At 42.5% G+C, this 21,321-nt stretch overlaps 1 protein-coding gene across 3 annotated transcripts in view; it reads left to right on the plus strand.

Annotated features, from left to right (window-relative positions):
* The window catches only part of mink1 (misshapen-like kinase 1), a 30,381-nt gene that overhangs the window by 3,313 nt on the left and 5,747 nt on the right, over positions 1-21,321 (plus strand). The window contains exons 2-31 of one of the 3 annotated variants that reach the window (XM_079171960.1): positions 2,421-2,486; positions 2,860-3,042; positions 3,134-3,244; positions 3,334-3,424; positions 3,531-3,661; positions 3,751-3,805; positions 5,754-5,832; positions 7,577-7,752; positions 7,908-7,977; positions 8,086-8,296; positions 11,200-11,307; positions 11,910-11,996; positions 13,907-13,942; positions 14,132-14,308; positions 14,412-14,582; positions 14,973-15,179; positions 15,695-15,774; positions 15,881-15,984; positions 16,078-16,169; positions 16,910-17,061; positions 17,236-17,353; positions 18,130-18,246; positions 18,524-18,635; positions 18,813-18,962; positions 19,546-19,689; positions 20,169-20,303; positions 20,439-20,539; positions 20,653-20,802; positions 20,888-21,047; positions 21,157-21,296. In XM_079171960.1, the coding sequence (XP_079028086.1) occupies positions 2,421-2,486; positions 2,860-3,042; positions 3,134-3,244; positions 3,334-3,424; positions 3,531-3,661; positions 3,751-3,805; positions 5,754-5,832; positions 7,577-7,752; positions 7,908-7,977; positions 8,086-8,296; positions 11,200-11,307; positions 11,910-11,996; positions 13,907-13,942; positions 14,132-14,308; positions 14,412-14,582; positions 14,973-15,179; positions 15,695-15,774; positions 15,881-15,984; positions 16,078-16,169; positions 16,910-17,061; positions 17,236-17,353; positions 18,130-18,246; positions 18,524-18,635; positions 18,813-18,962; positions 19,546-19,689; positions 20,169-20,303; positions 20,439-20,539; positions 20,653-20,802; positions 20,888-21,047; positions 21,157-21,296 (3,714 nt within the window). The remainder of the gene's footprint in view (positions 1-2,420; positions 2,487-2,859; positions 3,043-3,133; positions 3,245-3,333; positions 3,425-3,530; positions 3,662-3,750; positions 3,806-5,753; positions 5,833-7,576; positions 7,753-7,907; positions 7,978-8,085; positions 8,297-11,199; positions 11,308-11,909; positions 11,997-13,906; positions 13,943-14,131; positions 14,309-14,411; positions 14,583-14,972; positions 15,180-15,694; positions 15,775-15,880; positions 15,985-16,077; positions 16,170-16,909; positions 17,062-17,235; positions 17,354-18,129; positions 18,247-18,523; positions 18,636-18,812; positions 18,963-19,545; positions 19,690-20,168; positions 20,304-20,438; positions 20,540-20,652; positions 20,803-20,887; positions 21,048-21,156; positions 21,297-21,321) is intronic. The other 2 variants (XM_079171961.1, XM_079171962.1) reach the window with 2 other exon arrangements.

A 21,321-nucleotide genomic window follows, 5' to 3' on the forward strand; every position in this document is an offset into this window, starting at 1 on the left:
CAGTCGCACTGGATACAATCAAAGACACCTGCACAACTGTTTCAACTACAGTTGGCATAGCAAGTTACACTTGTGGAACTAAGACAATTAAAGAGACATGGTCACACTCCAACAAATATGTCTGCTGAGTTTCACCTGTTTTGTTCTTAATTTAAAACTATTGGAAAGTGATTTCTTTGCTGATTTTCAGTTTCAAACCGAAGCTTTGATAGTGTGATGAGATTATTGGATGCTGGTTTACCAGGAGCACCAGCCCTCTGGAAATGAAACTCATGACACATCTAGTCTTGTGATTTTTTTTATTTTGGTGCAGTGGAACAAAAAATATTTTTTTGTGGACACACTCTAACTTTGGATGGATGTACATTAACCCTCAATGTGTTGGCTGATTCTGGGCCCATAGTGGTAGCATAATCCAACAATGGAAAAAACAAAAGTAAATGTTCTACCTTAACTTAGATGTGCAAATTCATGCTGTTGGGATCAGTTGACTGAATTTGAAAAAAAAGATGAAGTACTTTTGAAGTACCAAATTTATGTATCAGGAAGCCATTTAAAAACATTTGAGGTCAACTGTAAAGTTGTTCACTAATGATATTCAGGGAATGCAAGTGTTTGAGTTGTGATTTTGACTATTGATGCAGCTGTGTATCCACAGAAAGGGCCGACTTCCTCTGTCAGCTCAGCTGACACCCCTGCAGGAAATGTGTGGTCAACTTCCCAATGGACCATTATCCGTGTCTTTTAAAGTTTATACCCTGTTGAACTTTGATGGGAATGCACTGCATTGTTCCCTGAGGTTAATCAATACATAAGTTTACACATTAATAAGACAGCATTATATCCATAAGAACTACCAGAGCTGCCATTTGTATCACTTAAGCAGGCTGACTGCAGCTTTCTCCTCCAGTTACCCCGTGGTTTTACTGCTTCCTTGCCGTTTTAGTAATCATTGCAATGTGTTTGACTGTGTGCTGGTGGTGCTAATCCTTGAACATAACTGTACCCTTCCCCTTCTATCACTTCGTTCCTCTCATCCCACTCTCGTGGGCGAAGCTGCCCGCCTCTGCCTTGCCACCCACTCATTATTCTCTTCCATAGCATCACGTTGTTGCCTCCTGCTTTACGTTACAGTTCCCCCTCTTTAGTGTTAGAACACGCTTCAAAATATGGTATGTTTATGTCATCTGGGTTGTGTGTGCATTTGCATCAAATGTGTGGTCACTTCCCAGTTTTACTGCCAAATCTTTCATAAGTATACATGCTATTTTCTTCCCATAAATGTTTCCTGTCTCAAAGGAATTCCCCCCCCCCCCCTCCTTGTTGAAGGCAGAACACCCATCATTGAAAACAGATGAAAGGAGGATAGGTCATGCTGTACATTCTAAACCCAAAGCAGCAGTCTAACCACCCACACATCTTCTTAAAGCCATATTGAAATTGCTTGAAAGTGGAACTGATTGTCATATTCCCTTGTGTCTTGGGGGAGGGGTTGCGTAATTAAGTCAAAGCACCCCTGGTGTCGGTAGAATGTGTGTTCACTCTATTGAAACTTAACACGAACAAATCAGGAAAAGGCCAGATGGATGTCCATGTCAAATCCATATCTAATCTAATATCAATATGTAGTGTATCTGCTCGTCTGTTTCCTCCGTGATGTGGGCGGGCGGTGAGTGTGTGTGTGTGTGTGTGAGTGTGTGTGTGTGTGTGTGTGTGTGTGTGTGTGTGTGTGGGTGGCTAGGAAGATTGAGTTCAGATGATTTGTATGGTAATATTGGATTAAAATTGGCTTTGGTGTATACAAAGTAGAAACCATTGGGGTTGTTTTTATGTATGAATCTCTGCGCTTTTGTTTGTTTATATGATGTGTTGTTGATGGACTCAATAGATCTACTGCTACACTTTAACTGATGTACACATTATATTTATATATATATATATATATATATATATATATATATATATATATATATTAGACTTTTAATTTAAAACATTTTTTATTTTGTGTCCTCAACAGTGTTTTGTATTCAGACTTCCAACATTATTGAAGCCAGATGGCAGGAGTTACTAGAGCAGGTGCAGTTTAGTATGAATTTAGTATCTAAGCGTGACTTTTAACTGAGGAAACATGAGTGTAACAACGTGAAATACGACCTCCACTTAAGGCCGGCATTGAAGTGTAGATGTGTAGGATTCAAAGAAGAACAAAGCGAGCATCAGACACTTAGGACAAAAAATAGATACGGTTCGCTTCGAGTGTAGCCGTTTTTAATTTAGCAAATATAAAAAAGCAAAACAAAATGCTGTTTATTTTATTGAAATGCTGTTTGTATTTGGGGCGGTTTGTATTTTCATGGTGTATCTGACCCGGCTCTGTCTGTATGTTGTACGTCTCATGAATTTGACCGTGTCTCCCGTAGGACCCAGCAGGGATCTTTGAGCTGGTCGAGGTCGTCGGCAATGGGACCTATGGGCAGGTGTACAAGGTGAGACATGATGCCTAAATTATACCTCCATGATGTCGTGCTCTTTTTCACCTGTGCGATAAGTTGCTATAAAACTGGGCACCGAAGACCACTCTAGAGCCTGCTCTGTGTTAAATATTTTTTGCATTCATTTCTCAGATTACAGTAGATTTAGCTAATTGCTCTGTAAGTAAGCTGTCAGCCTGAAAAGTTAAAACTGTCTGTGACCGAAAGATAACAGACACTGGAGAAGAAAATGTAAAATAAGAACGGTGAAGTGGTGTGACAACGCAATTAGCCACACTTGATGCGGCGAGATTCAAAGAGTTTCAGAGACGAGGAGTCCCGGGTTCATTTTGAACTTTACTGACCACTGTTGTGATGAACTTGTCAGGGCCGTCACGTGAAGACGGGCCAGCTGGCTGCCATCAAGGTGATGGATGTCACGGAGGAGGAAGAAGAGGAGATCAAAGCTGAAATCAACATGCTGAAGAAATACAGCCACCACCGCAACATAGCCACGTACTACGGTGCCTTTGTGAAGAAGAGTCCACCCGGACATGATGACCAACTTTGGGTCGGTCTCCCCTTTTACCTGGCCTGATCCTTTTTAATAGCAGTGTGCCTCATTGATTGTGCTCACTACGTCTGCATTTGTCTGTATGTAGCTGGTGATGGAGTTCTGTGGGGCGGGATCAGTGACCGACCTGGTGAAAAACACTAAGGGCAGCTCTCTAAAGGAGGACTGGATTGCTTACATCTGCAGAGAAATCCTAAGGGTGAGAAATGGCCGTCCCACCAGTCAAAACAAGTCTGCAGCAGAGGTCACTCCTTACTGATCCATTTTGACTTCTTTGTCTGTGCGCAGGGCCTTTCTCATCTCCACGCCCACAAAGTCATCCACAGGGACATCAAGGGCCAGAACGTGCTGCTAACGGAGAACGCAGAGGTCAAACTGGGTACGTTGAATGCTTTGTAGCTTTTGGGTAAAAGAGCAACAGTAGGCATCTGCTACCCAGCGTCGTCTCACATCCTTTTTCCTCTGATCGCTCTGTCCACATTCAGTTGATTTCGGGGTGAGTGCCCAGTTGGACAGGACTGTCGGGCGTAGGAACACCTTCATCGGCACACCGTACTGGATGGCACCCGAGGTTATTGCCTGTGACGAGAACCCCGACTCCACCTATGACTACAGGGTAACGGAAGCACTGTGTTTGTGTCCGCACTATGCTGCGGGGAGCATACGAAAGGTAGACGCTGACCTGGTCCCTTGTGTGTTTTGCAGAGTGATATCTGGTCCTTGGGGATCACAGCCATTGAGATGGCAGAGGGAGCTCCTCGTAAGTGTACACACTCCTTTGAACCTGTTCTTGTTTGAAACATGCATTTCTATGTACATGCATTTCTATGTACCCAGCAACAGACAGTTTCTCATCGCCAGAGAAGACATCATGAATGAGTCCGTCTTGCATGTGCGGCCTTGTTGTCTGAGTCTTCAGATGGGCAGCTGACTCACTGTAATCAAGGTAGTGTAGTCGTGAGCTGGCAGTTGGCCTGTGGAGGCTGATTGCACAGATCTCTCCGGTCTGCTAAGCGGGGCGGCATGTCTGTCTAGAGATTTAGTGTCAAACCTGACTAAGAAGAAAAGAAAATCTCACCAAAGAGCAGCAGCTGAAATGTTTGTGAAATGAATCACAACTGTGGTGAACTTACAATGATGATGTTCTGAGAGCCTTTTGTTCACATCACTGATAAGAACTACAGAGCTCTTGTAGACCACGTTGCTGCTGCCAATGACATAAGACGTACGGGACAACTGTGAAGCTGCCGTACCTTTTTAAATTATGCATTGTGTAATTACTCACTCCATCAGTTTCATTACTGAAGTATGTATTCCACTTACAAAGTCGCAATATTCCTGGTTTTTTGATTAGATCTCTTTTAGTTTTTACGGCTGAAACCATTTTTTTAAATTAAATTTTGATGAGTTGGTCGACAGACAGTTTTATGAATTAGTTCATTTCTCTGTTTAAAATCATAACTGTTCCTTTATGTTTTGCTAAACTGTTTGCCAAACAAATATAGACACCACGTTTGTCTTGGATAACATAAGATAGATAAATATTTTGATTTGATTGGTTGATTAATAATTGATTGATATCATCATTATTGCGACTATGATAAACACCAGATGTAGTGAATCTTTCTAACTGGTTTTTATTGAGTTATATATTTAAAGCAGTAGTTCAATTTTGTTTGTAGCCAAATAATTCAATAGAACATCTGTATTGATGTGTGACGGGGGAACTGCGGTCAATTCATCGACCACATTGTAAAGACAGGACTAACAAATGCTCTCTGTGGTATCCGTCGCTGTTCCATTGAGCGTCATTGTTCTAGTTCCAGTAATGTATTCATTAGCCTTACAGGGTTACTGGCTTTCTGTTTGTGAATTATTGAGCATCTTTTCACTGAATTTTTTTTTCGTCACTAGCTGTGTTAACAGACACCCTCCGTAGCTTTTACTGTTTGTTCACACGTATAAAAACACGGGGCTGTCAGTATGGTGAATAACAGGTAATCATTTAGAAACAGGTTGAAGACTGTCTGTACAATTGATCAGCTAAAAGCAGAAACGGATCAGTTCACTCCAGGTATTTAATAAAACACTAAATGGCATCGTTCACACTGACAGGATGTTGACAAAACATCCTGTCAGTGGGTGATCCATTCCTTCTTAAATGAAAATAAACCATGCGAGTCTACTGCATAAATACTAACGCTTATACATTATGGCTGTATGTGATACAAGGTAAACATGCATGTTATATGAAGCACACACAAACAGTAGCTGTGATCCTTTTGTTCCCTTAAAATACGGAAATAAAATGTTCTTCCTGCCTTAGGCTCTCTCTGTCACGTTGCATTCGTCCAAAGGACTGCCGTATAAAATCCTATTTACTGTAAAGCTAACCAGTCAGGTTTAGCTACCTACCTACGCTGGGAACACAATGACTCACAGTCCTTGCTCTTACATTCAATGTAACAATAAGCCTGAGGCACCAGTAAAGATTGGATAACAGCAGCTGTAACCATGTTTGAGGATACAAAGACTGTAATGGTGGCTAGTATTTTTTAGAAACCACCAGGTGTGGGAGTATATGATACTCTGTCTTACATTTGATTTATTCTGATGTTGCTTTTCCCTTCCGTTTTATTGTAGGTCTCGGCTTTGGTAGGGGGATTTGATAATATCTACCAACTCACCATCTTCTTTTATTTCTGCAGCCTTGTGTGACATGCACCCGATGAGAGCCCTCTTCCTCATTCCCAGGAACCCCCCCCCAAAACTTAAATCCAAAAAATGGTGAGTTATCGACCATCCTGTTGTGTTACTTACATATATCCTATCCTAGACACCTAGCAGGCTCTCCTCATATGATTTCAAATGTGCATTGAGTCTCAAAACCTTCTGTTTCCAAAGACAAACCCAAGAGTAAAGGTGATGCTGGACGTGGCAGGAGAGCACAGTTGCATGCACTGCAGTAACGTTGTTGCTGTGTTTACTTTGAGAAAGCAGGTCACTGCAGAGCAACAATAACCAGGTTGAAGCGATAGTTTAGAATCAAGTAGAGTTGCATGAGGTACTTATCTATTGTAGGTGATACACTGTCTATTAATGACTATTGGTACGCCCCCAGTTTGGAGCAACAGACAGGAGTAGCAGCACGGGAGCAAAGTACTGCTGTGGACGGGGGCAGCAGCAAAACGTATTTTAGCCACAGAACAAAAGGCCCACCTAAAGAAATCCATAGCAGTTTAAATACATACTATTAGAATACTTTCACAGTTTTACCTGGCCCGCCCTCTTCAACTGGGAACTGAACAAGTTATATCCATCTATGCTCTCTTGAAACAGCAGAACACGGGAGTTGGTAGTCTACCTCTGCCTCGATTGGTTAGTTTGTTTGTGTGTTGTGTGAATTAAGAGTTTTAAAGGGTTAGTTCGGATTCTCCAAAGTCTCACAATAACACAAACAAACTAACGGATCGAGGCGGCGGAAGACCAGCAAACTCCCGTGTTCTTCAAGGTAAAATGACGTTTTTCTAACGGAGTCTCGTGGCGTTGAAGAGAGCATAGATAGCGGCTTCAGTTCCCCGTTGGAAAGCGCTGTCTGACTAGGTAAAGCCAAACTATCCCTTTAGTGCATATAAACACAATCAACAAGAACAGCACTGAATGGAACGAATGCTGCCTTTACAAGAAGTGATTGCAGGAACATCTCTGATGTCTCAAAGCAGATGTTGTGCTTCAAGTTACTTTGAGTGCATTTGTCCCTCCTATTGGGCAAAGATATTTAGGATAACTGTCCCTCACTCAGATTTCAAAGTGTGAGAGGTCAAGTCCTTTGTCCCAGAGACAAATATGATCGTGAGCCAGATGAGAAGCTGAAGGCTTTTAAACGTATTTGCCGTGTTCTCTTTCCTACCCTGCTCCTATTAATCTTCATGCGGCTCGTTAATGGACCCACTTAGTGGAGTTTATGGTCCCGCTGCATTTGTTTCTTTCACATTGCTTTAAAAAAAAGAAATTCCAATCATAAAGAAGCCGTCAGTCAATATGGTGTGACCCAGATGAACAATTATGCAAATATAAAAGACAGAAGTAAGGGATGGACTCAATAACTCTTGGTTGCTATGTTTGAACATTATTAACCCCATACAGGTAGTGTGTATTGCATAGAGTTGTATTTTGCAGTGGTCATGTTGTGGTTGCACCGTTCACTCTGTTTCCTGGTAAATTGCAGCCACTAGCTCGCCTGCCAATCAAATACTGTACATTCTGTAAAGACATTACAGAATGAAATGGGTCAGTGCATTATGTTATTAATAATTTTTTTTCCCAGTGACACACAAGACTGCAAGGATTCCTAGAAATGTCACGTGCATGACTCCTCCCCAGAAAATGCCAGACATGTTAAAGTGGCTAAAGATGGACTTTGTCCCACTTGCATCTCTTCTTCTGCCCAGCTGCCAACTGTTCCGTTCCTCCCTGCCCTCCCACTCTCCCTCACCAGTTTATCCTCCTCTCACCTCCCCGTTCCTCCCAGGTCCAAGAAATTCATTGACTTCATAGAGGGCTGTCTGGTGAAGACGTACACCAGCCGACCATCCACAGAGCAGCTTCTCAAGCACTCCTTCATCCGGGACCAGCCCACCGAGCGCCAGGTCCGAATTCAGCTCAAAGACCATATCGACCGTACGCGCAAGAAAAGGGGAGAAAAGGGTGAGCAAATGACATGGAAAGAGCCTAAATGGGTGTAATCCAGGGTACCCTGTCTCTTCATGCACCATGATTTACTATACGTTACAGTATACTGTAGATTATGCCACCATCTTTTTCACGTAATTCACTTCTCTTGATGCTAATGTTCATTACAGAAGAAACAGAGTATGAGTACAGTGGTAGTGATGAAGAGGATGAAAATCGTGGAGATGACCGAGAGTCGAGGTATTTTGACTTTATTAACTGCATTAATCAATATATTCTCCGTGTGAATGATTGTCCCCAAAAAGCCTCGCCCTCATTTTTTTAATTTACTTTTATTTTGGCCAACAGTTCCATCCTCAACGTGCCCGGTGAGTCGACCCTGAGGCGGGACTTCCAGCGTCTGCAGCAGGAGAACAAAGAGCGCTCGGAGGCTCACAAGAGGCAGCAGGCCCAGCTGGCTGCTCAGCGTCGGGATCCCGAGGAGCACAAGAGGCAACTGTTGCACGACCGACAGAAACGCATCGAGGAGCAGAAGGAACAGCGTCGCCGACTCGAAGAGGTAATGATCAACTTTTAGTCGAGTGGTATTATGAGAAATACGCTTATTAGCTTTCTTTTCGAGAGTTGGATGAGAAGAATAGTACTTCTCTCATATCTGCATGCTAAACATGAATGTAGAGCGAGGAGACGTTTATCGTAGCTTAGACAGGAAGCAGTTGGACAACTAGCCTGACTCTACAAAGTTCAGAAATACTCCACTCAACTCCTCTAAAATGTGGGCTGTAACTGTTTCCTGGGAACCACTATGTTCAAAGAAAAATACTTACAGCACATTACTCTCTAAAAGTACATCTTAATATTTTTACACTGGATACAAGCGTGTGTTTTTTTTTGTCATACTTAACACAGACAGACTGGTATCAATCTCTTTATGCAACCGTGGCAAAAAAGCAAATAAACTTATTTCCCAAAGTGTCGAAATACTCCTTTTAAAGAAAAGTCATTTTCTCACCTTTTATCTTAAAAAACACTTAACATTCCAATATCGTCCACCATTATTGTAATGCACCCAATGCTGAGATTTTAGGATCTGCAAAATACAATTCTGCATAAACTCAGCATTGGTGATGAAAAGCACATCACAGTGCATTAAGAGATATGATACTAAATGTACAAAACGTAGATGTGTTTTAGAGAACTTGCTGTAATGTAGGCTGAGTATCAGAAATGTATCTTTTTAAGTGAATTCACCTCCTGTGCATAAATCATCTCCCAACTTCAGGGAATGAAAACACATTCATCGGGCGTCTCTAGTTTACACTCACACATTCACAGCAAAGTCAGATAATCATCCCAGATCTTCACAACTGACTTGCATCTTGTCCTCGTGGTCTTCCTCTTTCCTGTGTGGTGCTGGTTCCGATTCCTTCTGATACATTTATAAGTACGAACAGATCAGATTTTGTCGGGGATAGAAATAAAATGGTGTCTTTGGCCTTATTTCCACTGTCAACCTTGTTTTATAATTAAATGTAATCTTGCACATTTTACCAGAGGCTCATGATACTAATACATTATGCAACAGGCGGAACATTTTTAATTCAAAGCAAAACTGTACCAAGCAGCAAGAATATCATGTTCCTCGTCTGTGTCTGCTCTTGTTCTTCACCCACTTAACTACTTGCTGTTGCCCTTTTACTAGTCATTTGTATTATGTATGTGGTTTGCCATTGGTTGCTTTAGTCAGAAGTACATAGCAGTTTTAACCTGCCTTCTATTATCGGCCTACTAAACTTTTGTTATGCAATATACTTAATGTGTATCAATCTATCAACATAAGTAATACAACATAAAAGAATAACAAAGTGTAAATACCTTATACTTAGAAATGTAGAAATAAGGCCTTTGCACTAAATGAAAAAGACACCTAAATGGTGACTAAACTAAAACCTATCCATCCATTATTTTATTTATTTATTGTATTCCCCTCACCAACTTAAAGCCTCCATAACTTAATAACTAGTTGCAAGAACTGAACAAAATCTCCGGTCACCTTAACTTGCAACAGCCCATTTTCAACATGTTGTTCGCTAACATTCATAGTTGAATAAATAGGTAAACAGTGGGGAATAGGGGGAGATTACTAAGTGGAGGAAAGCCCACCTCCCTGCAACACAGGTATGAATTATTAATTCTGCAAACATTCGCCCAAAGTGAGATGATTTTGTAGCCTAGAGTGAGATGTTTTGTGAGTACCAAGTTTGTGCAGAAAAGGTCTAAATAAACTACCTTTTCACAGATTTTAGTCTACATGTTGGTTTGTAAATGCTGCTAAGTGTTTGCACGCTACTAAATGGAACAATACGAATTCCTCCTGACTTTGTTGATGAAACTCCTTGTAGCACAGCTCAAGGACTGTTTTGATGTTGTAGCGGTTAACAAAAAGTTTTGATTTACACTTGTAATGTTGTCAATATTTCACATCCCCTGAAAGCGTCATCGTGTTATCTTCTCTGTCCAGAAGGCAGATCAACTTGCTTTGAATTTTTTTTTTATCTGACATGGAGTCGACAAAGTGTCATAGTGACAAAGTGTCTCTCTGACAGTCTTCAGCCATCAGCCCTTATCGGCAATCAGTTCATGCATCACGTTACTACACGCATTAAACAAATATAGGAAACTTTACAAACATGGCACTCTGTGATTTTTGTGTTAGTTTGTTATTGTTTGACATAAAGGACTTGGGAGCAAATATTGATGCAGATATGAAGGACAACAGAATGAAATAAAGAGTTTGTTTATGCTGTGATTTAATTGTCACGGTTGACGAACATGTTATGCTTGTAGCGTATATTTAAGTTTAGGTTTTGCAGAGATTTCTATTTTGAATGACCTTAACTGAGCTGCTGTGAAATGTCTGAGGAGTTCTGTGGGATTTTAATGAGGCACACTTTTTGCACCGATACTGAAAATGTTGTGCAGTATTGGTAAGTGTTTCACTGCAGTATAAATGAACTCCCCTGATATACCACCACCTCCTCGTCTATCTTCTCTGGCTCCTCAACAACTGAGTGGACAAGAGCTTTGTGTGCTGTGTGTCATTTCAGCACAAAGAACAAGCCCTGTTGTTTCAATGTCCCTTTACAAAAAGATAAAGACCGCTCCCTGCCAAACGTGAAATAACTGTCATCAATTTGAATCAAAGCAGCAAAGTCTGATGATGATTAGGATGCTGTGTGTGTGTGTGTGTGTGTGTGTTTTGTTTGAATGACTCAGCCTCTCTGCCCTGCATCCCCACTCCATTTTATTCTTTTTTTTTCCCCCAGCTCTTTGCACAAAAAACAAGGGAGGGTTTGCTTATAAGCAGGCTATCCATTATAAATGCCCCTGTGCAAACACAGCCTGTATGCTCATTTCTCCTCTTCTTTTTTTTTTTCCCCCCCTGTCGCCCTTCTCTCCCAGCAACAGAGAAAGGAGCGAGACATGGTGAGGCAGCAAGATAAAGGTCCCCACCGGAGGCTCGACGATATGAGACGGGAGGAAGATAGAAGGTTGGCTGAGAGGGAGCAGGTAACCAACCGCGGGAGATGTGGGGCTGCAATCGTCCAATCACTGTCATGTGTGGGCGTGTCCACCGGCAACACAGTGCCAGTTGCTCTGGTGGTGAAATTCCACGAGTAGGTTGCCATAGCAGCAAGGGTCTAAATTAGTGTATTTATTCAGAGATGATTTTTCTGTGGGTGAGCTCTCTGCGTCTCTTGTGCTCTGTTTCCAGTCTACCCTCAGTAACACAAGAGTCTGGCAACACGGCATCATCACCCTGTGCTCCCAAATACACATTGTGTGCCACAAAAACGACCACAATGTACCGCTAAATATTTAAACCTTCTCAACGCAGTGATTTATGACGATCTCTATGTAGTGCTAAACAGTGATGTCATGTTTCAGTGGTAACCTGTATTTGTCTCGTATAACTTCTGAACGGGGACGGTGCATGTTTTTTTGCCGCTAAAATTAATTTAAAGAATTGTCATCAGTGCGACGCACGGTGTCTGTTGTTTACTGGAATGCTGTTGCGTAACTGTTCTGTGCCTCTTATCTTTCTATGTCCTGTCTTTTCTCTTTTCCCGCCTTTTAATGCCTGTCATTCCTGCCTCCTTACCTTTCCTCAGGAGTTTATCAGACATAAGTTAGAAGAAGAGCAGCGGCAGTTAGAAATCCTTCAGCAGCAGTTGCTTCAGGAGCAAGCACTGCTTATGGTAACTAGTCCTCACTACTCCTTTATCATGTCTTGTTTTGACTGCAGAGGTTTCCATGTCCTCTCGGTTACAATAGATCATTAGTGAAGGACATTTATTGATCAGCACAGAAAAAAACAAAACAAAGTGTGTGTCCTCACAACAATATGGCTTGTTTTCTTATTTTGCCAAATCACATATCACAAAACTGCCTCAGGGGGCTTTATAATTGGTACAGCATATGCCACCCTCTATCCTTACAGCCTCCATTCTGATAAGGAAAACCAGTGTTGCAGTGTTTTGTCAAAACAAACACTGCAGTGTTACATGTCTGCTTGTGTTTGAGGTAGATGCTGTTAGGTCGAGTAAAAGGCAGACGATGCTGCGTGTCTTGTAAAGGCATGCACTGACCTAGATTATTTAGGGCCGTTTTGGGCAGATTTCAGAGTTTGTTATTGACTCTTGCTTACAGTGAAGGGAAGATTTGCCACACTCCTAACATCTTTGCTTTAGCTAGCTCCTGTGAAGCGTACGAGTAGCTGTCATTTAGATTGAGCTGTAGTGTCGGCTCCTTGTTCCTGTTTTTTGGAGGGAGAAAGAACCGAATCCTCACTACTGTATTTATGAGGCAATTGGGATAGTTTTCCACATTTTCCTCCTACGTTACACATACACACAGGAATTATGGGTATGTGCATCTTCATAAAGCACAGGGTCAGCCACAGGACAGTGGCCCTGAAGTGGTAGCACACCCCTAGGAGAACAGTCCTGTAATGCTGTGAGGCAATGTTGGTGTTCAGTCAGCATTTTAGGATAACATGACATTCACTGGCCACCAGAAAAAACTTTTCTCATACGCCGACATTACAACAGTGCCTGTAATCCACTATATTCCTCTCCTGATGCTTGAATCAGCTGTGATGATGCAAACTTAACGTTTCCTGCAGCTGATTCATAGTAATAGTCTTTCCATAGTGCCTTTCATTAGATGTAATGAAGAAAATAACGGGCAAAATGTGAATCAAATAGGACTAAAAATGAAAATCAAACAAAAGGCACCAATAGAGAGGTGCTGCTGGGCGGCTTTGATGGGCTCTGAAGTCGGCCACAATTCATTGCTGAACACTTGATAAAAGGGCTTCCAGATCTATATTCATACCTTCTCCGCTGCTATTTTTTGTTTGGGAATACCATTCAAGACAATTAGGCTAACATTAAATGTTCACAACAGAACATTAGGTCTTGTCTTTTGCTTTATTGAGCTGTGCTCCATATTATCCTTCAGGAAGGAAAATTAGCATTCTGTGATCTTCGATATAAATGCGTATAATTACTGCCCCGACCTCAGACAAAATGACAATCAAAACACTTTTGGAGGTGTGGAAGATTCCCCCTTTAAAAACAGAAGAATATATATATATCCATGTTAAATATGTGTGTTGGGGTGGCAGCAGGGTAGATGTCCCTTTTGTTCATAGGTCCCTCTGAGCTGTAATCGGTCCATTATGTCCTCGGCCTATTCAAACATGTCCTCCCACGTAGGGAAGCACCTGGGTGAGGCATTCTCACCAGGTGCCAGGCTTCTCTCACTGTGCAGGAACACCTCATTGGTTTCTGAGAGGACTTTGGTTTGTTTGCATCCACAGTCTGGTGCTTTTACTCACCACCCACAACATGTATGTGAGCATTATAGTGCAGACTGACTTGTAGATGTAATGCTTTGCTGTGTGGCTCATAGTGATTTGCAATTTAAGAACAACAGTAAAGATTTTAGCTTTATTACAAAAGTTAATTTTGATTCTGTGTACCTAAAGTTGTTTCTCAAATGTAACTTTATGTGAGACATTTCCTGCTTGAGAATGGAAATCTAATCTCTGCTGTTATAAGAAGCAATGTGCTTGTTTCGTTATGTATGCCGTGGCCATCAAAAGGCGAGGAGACCTGTGCCTACAACTCACAGTGTAAAAGTGAGTCAGTTGACTTATTGGTTTTTCTTTGTCAGTTTAATATACAGCACAAAAAGGTTTTGCTAAAAACATTCTTTTGATGTGCGTTTTGCTTTTTACGACTTGCCTGACTTGTTTTTCGTGTCCAGTCTGAGGCAAGCAATGACTTGACTGCAGTGTGTTTTTTTTTGTTTTTTGTTTTCATCCCAGGAGTATAAGCGCAAGCAGCTAGAGGAACAGCGTCAGTCAGAGCGACTGCAGAGGCAGCTGCAGCAGGAGCATGCCTACCTGGTGTCTCTGCAACAACAGCAGCAAGAAAAGAAGCCCCAGCTCTACCACTACAACAAAAACCTGGAGCCCAACAACAAACCTACTTGGGCCCGTGAGGTAGCAATGTTACCTACATTTGAAAGCGTTGAACACCGCAGTCAAACTGCTGTACACTGGCCTGCAATGTGCATCCTCCTTTTCATTGTCATCCTTATCTCAGGTGGAGGAGCGAAGTAAGCTCAACAGACAGGGCTCACCTAAGATCTGCACCACTGTCTCCGACAATGCCCTCCAGTCTCGCTCCGACTCAATCAGCCAGTCGGGAATGGTCCAGTCCAGTCAGACCCCACCAATGCAGAGGCCTGTTGAACCCCAAGGGGGGCAGGGAAAGGTGCGTGTAACATTCAGTTGATTAAATCAACACAAGATACAACTGCTTATGCCTTTCTGCCCTTAATTCTTTAGCTGCTTTATCCTTCATTGTCTCTGCTACCTTATTTATGCCTTTTTTTTTTTCCTTCTTTACCCCTCCTTTCCTTCTCCACACATCTGTGATCACTTTGTCCCTACATGTTAAAAAAATCTCCTTGGAATACAAACACAACCTTGCATTCTTCTCCACCTCGGCCTGCTTCTCCGACTGTCTTGTGCGCTCGTTCTTCCACTTTGCTGCTCCTCCCTCCTGGTGTGCTGCTGCTGCTCCTCCTCCTGTCCTCTGCAGTTCCAGATGGCTCACTTGGTTCCACTGAAGCCTTATGCCGCCCCTGTCCCTCGTTCCCAGTCCCTCTGTGACCAGCCCACTAAGACCATGTCCGCATTCCCCACCCAGGATCCCTCCCTTACCCCCTCACCCCGTCCCATCCACTCTAGAGAGTTGGTGCGACAAAACTCTGACCCGACTTCTGAAACCCCGGCACCACAGGCACACCAAATGGGAGAGGATCGCGGCCCCTGGATCCGCCTGCCAGATGTGGAACTCCCACCCAAGGTGAGACCTTGTGGTTGGTTTTGACTCTGCAGTAGGTGTACAGACCCAAAACATAACCCCGGTTTGCAAAAAACTCCCATATTGACACATAAATAGTATGTTAGCTGGACTACAGTTAGTAAACTCACTTTGAAAGGTCTGTTTTAAAAGGAATAAATAAGTAGGATTTATTTATAAAGTGCTTTTCACAGACATTTGTCACAAAGTGCTTAACAGGAGTAGAATTACAAGCATAAATAACACGAAGTGACCATATATGGGCCAAAAGTTTACATTTAAGAAGACACAAAAAACAGAAAGTACACAATTAAAACGTGGCTTAAAAGCAGGTCTAGGACATGATGCTCAGTTTCTCACACAGTAGCTGGTGGATCCAACAGGTTTTCCATTCACTGCTTTGACGTACATTTAGAAGTGGTTAAAATTCCACCCTGTGCTTTCATCTCGGGGGGGAGAGGAGGACTTTTTTTGTCACAACAGTGTTAAATGTAAGACTGTGATGTTTCCGTCCTCAGATTCCACAAAGGACAGCGTCTATTGCCACAGCTCTCAACACCAACCTGACCTCTGGCATAAGGCATCCAGTGCGAGCCAGGTACTAAAGACTAAAGCCCAATGACTTATCAGATACTTACAGAAATGAGTGCCTTCTAAATGATGGTAGAGGGACTTCAGATAACTGATTTGTATCCTCACTGCAGCAATCCAGATCTCAGTCGCAATGATCGTTGGGAGAGAGGAGACAGTATGAGCATCATATCCAATCTTCCCCAGACTGGCTCTCTAGAGAGGCATCGCATCCTCAGTGAGTCCCCCCCTCACCCAATGCTATTTCTCTGCAGTCTGTCTTTACAGTGAGTCTGATTTCAGAATTCTAACTCCGCCACCTTATTTGCAGGTTCCTCCAAAATGGATTCGCCCATGCTCTCCCATGATAGCCGTCATAAGCCAGGGGAGTCTCGCACCTCCTCCCGCCCTGGACGCCCTGCAGTAAGTGGTTGTTTTCAAACAGACAATATATTCGCTGTCTCTTCAGTATCCCCTACTTATAAAACTAGGTTCGACATCAGTGTAGGGGTGCATGCAACACATAATGTGGTGGAATTAAAACACACCTGGTTTGTAAACTGACATGTCGTATACTAACTCAAGGTTTTCTCCTCACGTTATCTTTCCTTTGTTTTCTATGCTTCATGTCTCTCCTCTTCTTAAATCCCTGTTTGTTGACTTTACCTCAATTGTGCAGAGTTACAAGAGAGCTATAGGGGAGGTTAGTATCACTGTGTCCTTGTGCGTTATGCAGTCCTCAGTGTTCATGCATGAGTTTGCGTCTGCATTCATTGACTGTAGTACATGTTGAATGAATCGCTTGCTCTACACTTTTTATTTATTGGTGTAATCATGTTTTGTCTTTGAATGAAATCCTACTCTTTAAATAAAAGCTTTTTTTCATGTGTTTTGTATTTTTTTTTTCTGTTACTTTGTGGACATCTTACACTCAACACAGGCCTTGAAGCCTCAAAATCATCCCAGCATGTCACCAGGTGGCAGGCTCTGAATTCAGAGTACTGGGAGTTTTTGAGGCCATCCTCCTGATGAGCCTTCACCTTCAGTTGTGTTTGGATTGTCTTTAATATTATTTGCTACTTTCTGTGATAGCGGAGATTATGTTTACAACATTTTTGAATGCATTCTTAAAGTAAATATTGTATGTGTGTGTGTGTGTCCAGGACCATGGCCTCTTTGCCAAGGAGCGTGCCGAGGAGCAGCCAAGGCCCCCAGTCAAGGCCAATGACTACTCCTCCTCATCAGAGAGCAGCGAGAGTAGTGAAGAGAGTGAGAGTGGCGAGGGAGCAGAGGAGGAAGAAAGCCCCACAGATCGGTAACACTAACGCCTACAAATGATAGCAATTCAAGAAGCAAACCATTGTCTCTATTTGTCAAATTGACTTTGAAGTACAGTATTCAATACTGCGCTACTCTCTTTTCACACTTTTCCATTATCAGGCTCGGGGTCTTGTGTCATCCTTGACTTGTATTCCTCTATTGATTTCAGTCACAGGGACGCAGACACTGATTCAGTCAACACCATGGTGGTTCATGAAGACGAAAGCGAGGGGGGAGAGGGAGAGCAAGCCGGAGGCTACGGGGATCAGACCATGCTGGTGCAGAGGGTGAGTCGTCTGTGCACGTAACGATGCTTAAAATGCATTTTGACTTGATGGAAACACAACACAAGTCAAAGAATATTACAACGCTGCAGGACAGTTGTTCGGTGACACATTATTTACACACATAACTGACCAAATGAATACATTATGTGGAACCTCTTCCCATGCACCCTTAATGAAGTCTCATATCAGAAAATGAAGATGCCCAAAACATCGATGACTTTCATGTTTCACTGAAAAGCCCCTTTGTAGATTAAATGTTCAAAAAGCACTCTGAATTAAATTAATATAATACATTTGATTTTGTACATGCCAAAAACCACCCTGGGTTAGAGAAGGTTGGCATAAGTATTTTTGGAGAGGCAGCAATATGATTCAGTGACGGGCGGCATACATCTTGCAGGTGGCTACTGATGAATTGAATATGGGAGTTTTTTTGTGTTGAAGCGTTTGAATATGCAATGAGCGTCAAATACTTGTGCCAAGCTACAGTGAGACAACTGACTGTCAGGGAAAGATTGGGGAGTTTTTAATTTTAAAAATACATTGTACAGAGGAATTTTACTTACTTTCACACAAACTGTAAATGTACTTTCGTTTTTTTAAAGCAAGTCAGCTTCACTGACGACACAAATATTTATTTAGAACAGTGTCAGTTCACGACTGTTACTTTACTTCTTGTAGTTACTGTGGTGTGCAGCAGATTATCATAGATCCAAGTCTGCCATTGAAGAGAAGTAATAAATAGAGGTGTGTGTGTTTTCTCTTTTACCTGAAAGACCCCAGAGAAGCGGAGCCATAATGGATACACTAACTTGCCAGATGTGGTTCAGCCCTCCCACTCCCCCACAGATTCAGCCACTCACTCCTCCCCTGGGAAGGACTCTGTTTATGATGTAAGTTCTACTGAGGCTAAATATATCAGTCCTAAATTCTTGGTTTATTTTTTTATCTGCCCTCATTCCAGCCATGAAGTCCACCTATAACACATTACATTTCATGACAATCTGTTCAGCTTGTTAGTGGAGACATCATCAAAAATATGACTTAAAGGTGCATACAGTAGGCACAAAAGTATGTTTTTAACATTTTGAAACTAAAATCAAACAATGAACAAACTACAGTCTGCACAGACATGATGTTCACTTAAACACCACCTTTCTGCTCCACCAGTATCAGTCCAGAGGTTTGGTTAAAGCATCTGGCAAGTCCTCCTTCACCACCTTTGTGGATCTGGGCATGTACCAGTCCCCAGGAGGTACAGGAGATAACATGTCTGTCACTGGTGAGTCATTAAATTACAGCATAATTAATTAAAAATGTAACTTGTTCATCAGCTAAATTCCCTTTTAAAAAAGGATGAGTGGGAGATTTGTGTCTCGTTCCGAAGCTTGTACCATTTTGCCGTCGGTTGCGTTTTCCTTCGTCGATTAAGCCGTTTCCATCGGGCCTCCCTGTTTAGGCTCCAGGTTTGAGCAGCTGAAGATGGAGGTGAGGAAAGGATCCATGGTGAACGTCAATCCCACCAACACACGCCCCCCCAATGACACGCCTGAGATCCGCAAGTACAAGAAGAGGTTCAACGCTGAGATCCTGTGTGCTGCCCTCTGGGGTGAGAACAGATTCAATACTCGAGTGTAAATGCAAAGGAGATGAAACGTCAAACATTAGCTCTCTTAAACCAACTTATAACTCAAAATATGTTTATCTTTTCAGTTACCAGACACAGAGTTCAGTCAGATTATTGGTGCCATTATTTTAACCCTTCTTATCTTTGGCTCAACATCCTGACAAAGAACTAATATGTCGGCTCCATCGGGGCTCAGGTTAAAAATATGACCAAAACATAGTGTGACATTAATAACTAGCTGTCTCTGCTTTCATTTTCAAAGCAATTTTTATCAAATCAATTCCTGCTCTTAAAGCCTCTTCTCACTAGCTGTTATATAATGTGTCAACAATATGACCTTCAAAGTCCCGTTTCTCCATCCTCCAATAGTACTGTAGGTATGACATTGTTACATCACATATTTATTAAACCTCTTTATTTTTTTCCTCTTCTAAATAAACTGAAATTGTATCGTGGAGGCATACAAAATGTAAAATAAGAGTTCAAATACTAAGAAAATGCAATCATTAGAATCATTGTATTCAAAATGTCAAAGCTATTAATTTGTGGATGTGTGTGTCCCCAGGTGTGAACCTGTTGGTGGGCACAGAGAACGGTTTGAAGCTGCTGGACCGTAGTGGTCAAGGCAAGGTTTACCCCCTCATCAACTCCCGCAGGTTCCAGCAGATGGACGTCCTGGAGGGCCTCAACCTGCTCATCACCATATCAGGTCATTACCGCTGCTCATCACCAGTCTGCTCTCACCACACTTGGTTAAAGCCGTCTGTACTTTTGGCAAAAGTCTGTCTTTTTAATGGGATGCCAAACACTAGATGCCAATTGTGCTCATGCCTTCAGAGTAATTGTTTTGTTTTGCTTTGCATTTTTGCCTTTGCACTGCAAAGCCACAGGAAAGCTTTTTTTTATTTTTGTGTGCCGTGTGTTTAAGGGCTTGGAGGTGTTGTGAAAAGATGGTTTTGAACAAATATGTCAAGCCAATCGAGAGCTAAAAATGGGAAATATCGATGATATTTTGTTGATTACTAATGTTCTTATCAGTTATTTACACATAACAGCAGAGATATACCGTGAACATGTTTGCACAGCTAAAACACAAGTTTAAACATTTGTGCCAGTAACCCAAATTTAAATGCATTTACATAATCACTGATATTAGCCTCTTTGTAAGTGATCTCTGTGTCTATTAAGGCAAGAAAAACAAGGTGCGTGTCTACTACCTGGCCTGGCTGAGGAACAAGATCCTCCACAATGACCCTGAGGTGGAGAAGAAGCAGGGCTGGACCACTGTGGGGGAGATGGAGGGCTGCGTGCACTACAAAGTGGGTGAGTGACAGAAGAGGGCTGTTTTATCACCGCTGTCTATTCCACTCCGGAGAAGTTCTCATAAATGCATTTGGCCCAGTGAATTATTGATTGTGAGTATCTGATGTCAGATGGCCTTGTGGTTGTTCTCTCCAGTGAAATACGAGAGGATAAAGTTCCTGGTGATTGCTTTGAAGAATGCGGTGGAAGTGTATGCTTGGGCGCCAAAACCTTATCACAAATTCATGGCCTTCAAGGTAAGTCTCCCCTTTCCTATGAGCTGGATTAGTGATGCCAGATCAGTCAACCCGAAGAGCATTTAAGTAGATTATCTTCTCGCTCTCACTTTCTGCTCCCTCCACTCCTCCAGTCTTTCGCAGACCTGCCACACAGGCCCGTCCTGGTCGACCTGACAGTGGAGGAGGGTCAGAGGTTAAAGGTCATCTACGGTTCATGTGCCGGCTTCCACGCCATCGACGTGGACTCCGGGAACAACTATGACATTTACATCCCCGTTCATGTGAGTTGTGCAGCCGTCAGGCGTTGGTGTTTTGGGTGATGTGAAACCTACAGGAAGTCATCCCTTCTGTTTTCCTCTCAAACAGATTCAAAGCCACGTGACACCGCACGCAATCGTGTTCCTGCCCAGCTCAGACGGCATGGAGATGCTGCTGTGCTACGAAGACGAGGGGGTCTACGTCAACACCTACGGGCGCATCATCAAGGACGTGGTCCTGCAGTGGGGCGAGATGCCCACATCTGTTGGTGCGGATCGAATCCCAAAACAAACTTACATGGGCATAGATCAAAGTGGATGTTATCAGCAAACTATAATCGGCATGCCAAAGTACTAATGTTACATTTTGCCTTGCAGCTCATATCTGCTCAAATCAGATCATGGGATGGGGAGAGAAGGCCATTGAGATCCGTTCTGTGGAGACCGGCCACCTGGACGGAGTCTTCATGCACAAAAGAGCTCAGAGGCTGAAGTTCCTTTGTGAGCGAAATGACAAGGTGAGAGAGATGCAAGCTTAAAAGT

Source organism: Pholis gunnellus, assembly GCF_910591455.1.
Source record: "Pholis gunnellus genome assembly, chromosome: 13".
In the NCBI taxonomy this organism is placed as follows: domain Eukaryota; kingdom Metazoa; phylum Chordata; class Actinopteri; order Perciformes; family Pholidae; genus Pholis; species Pholis gunnellus.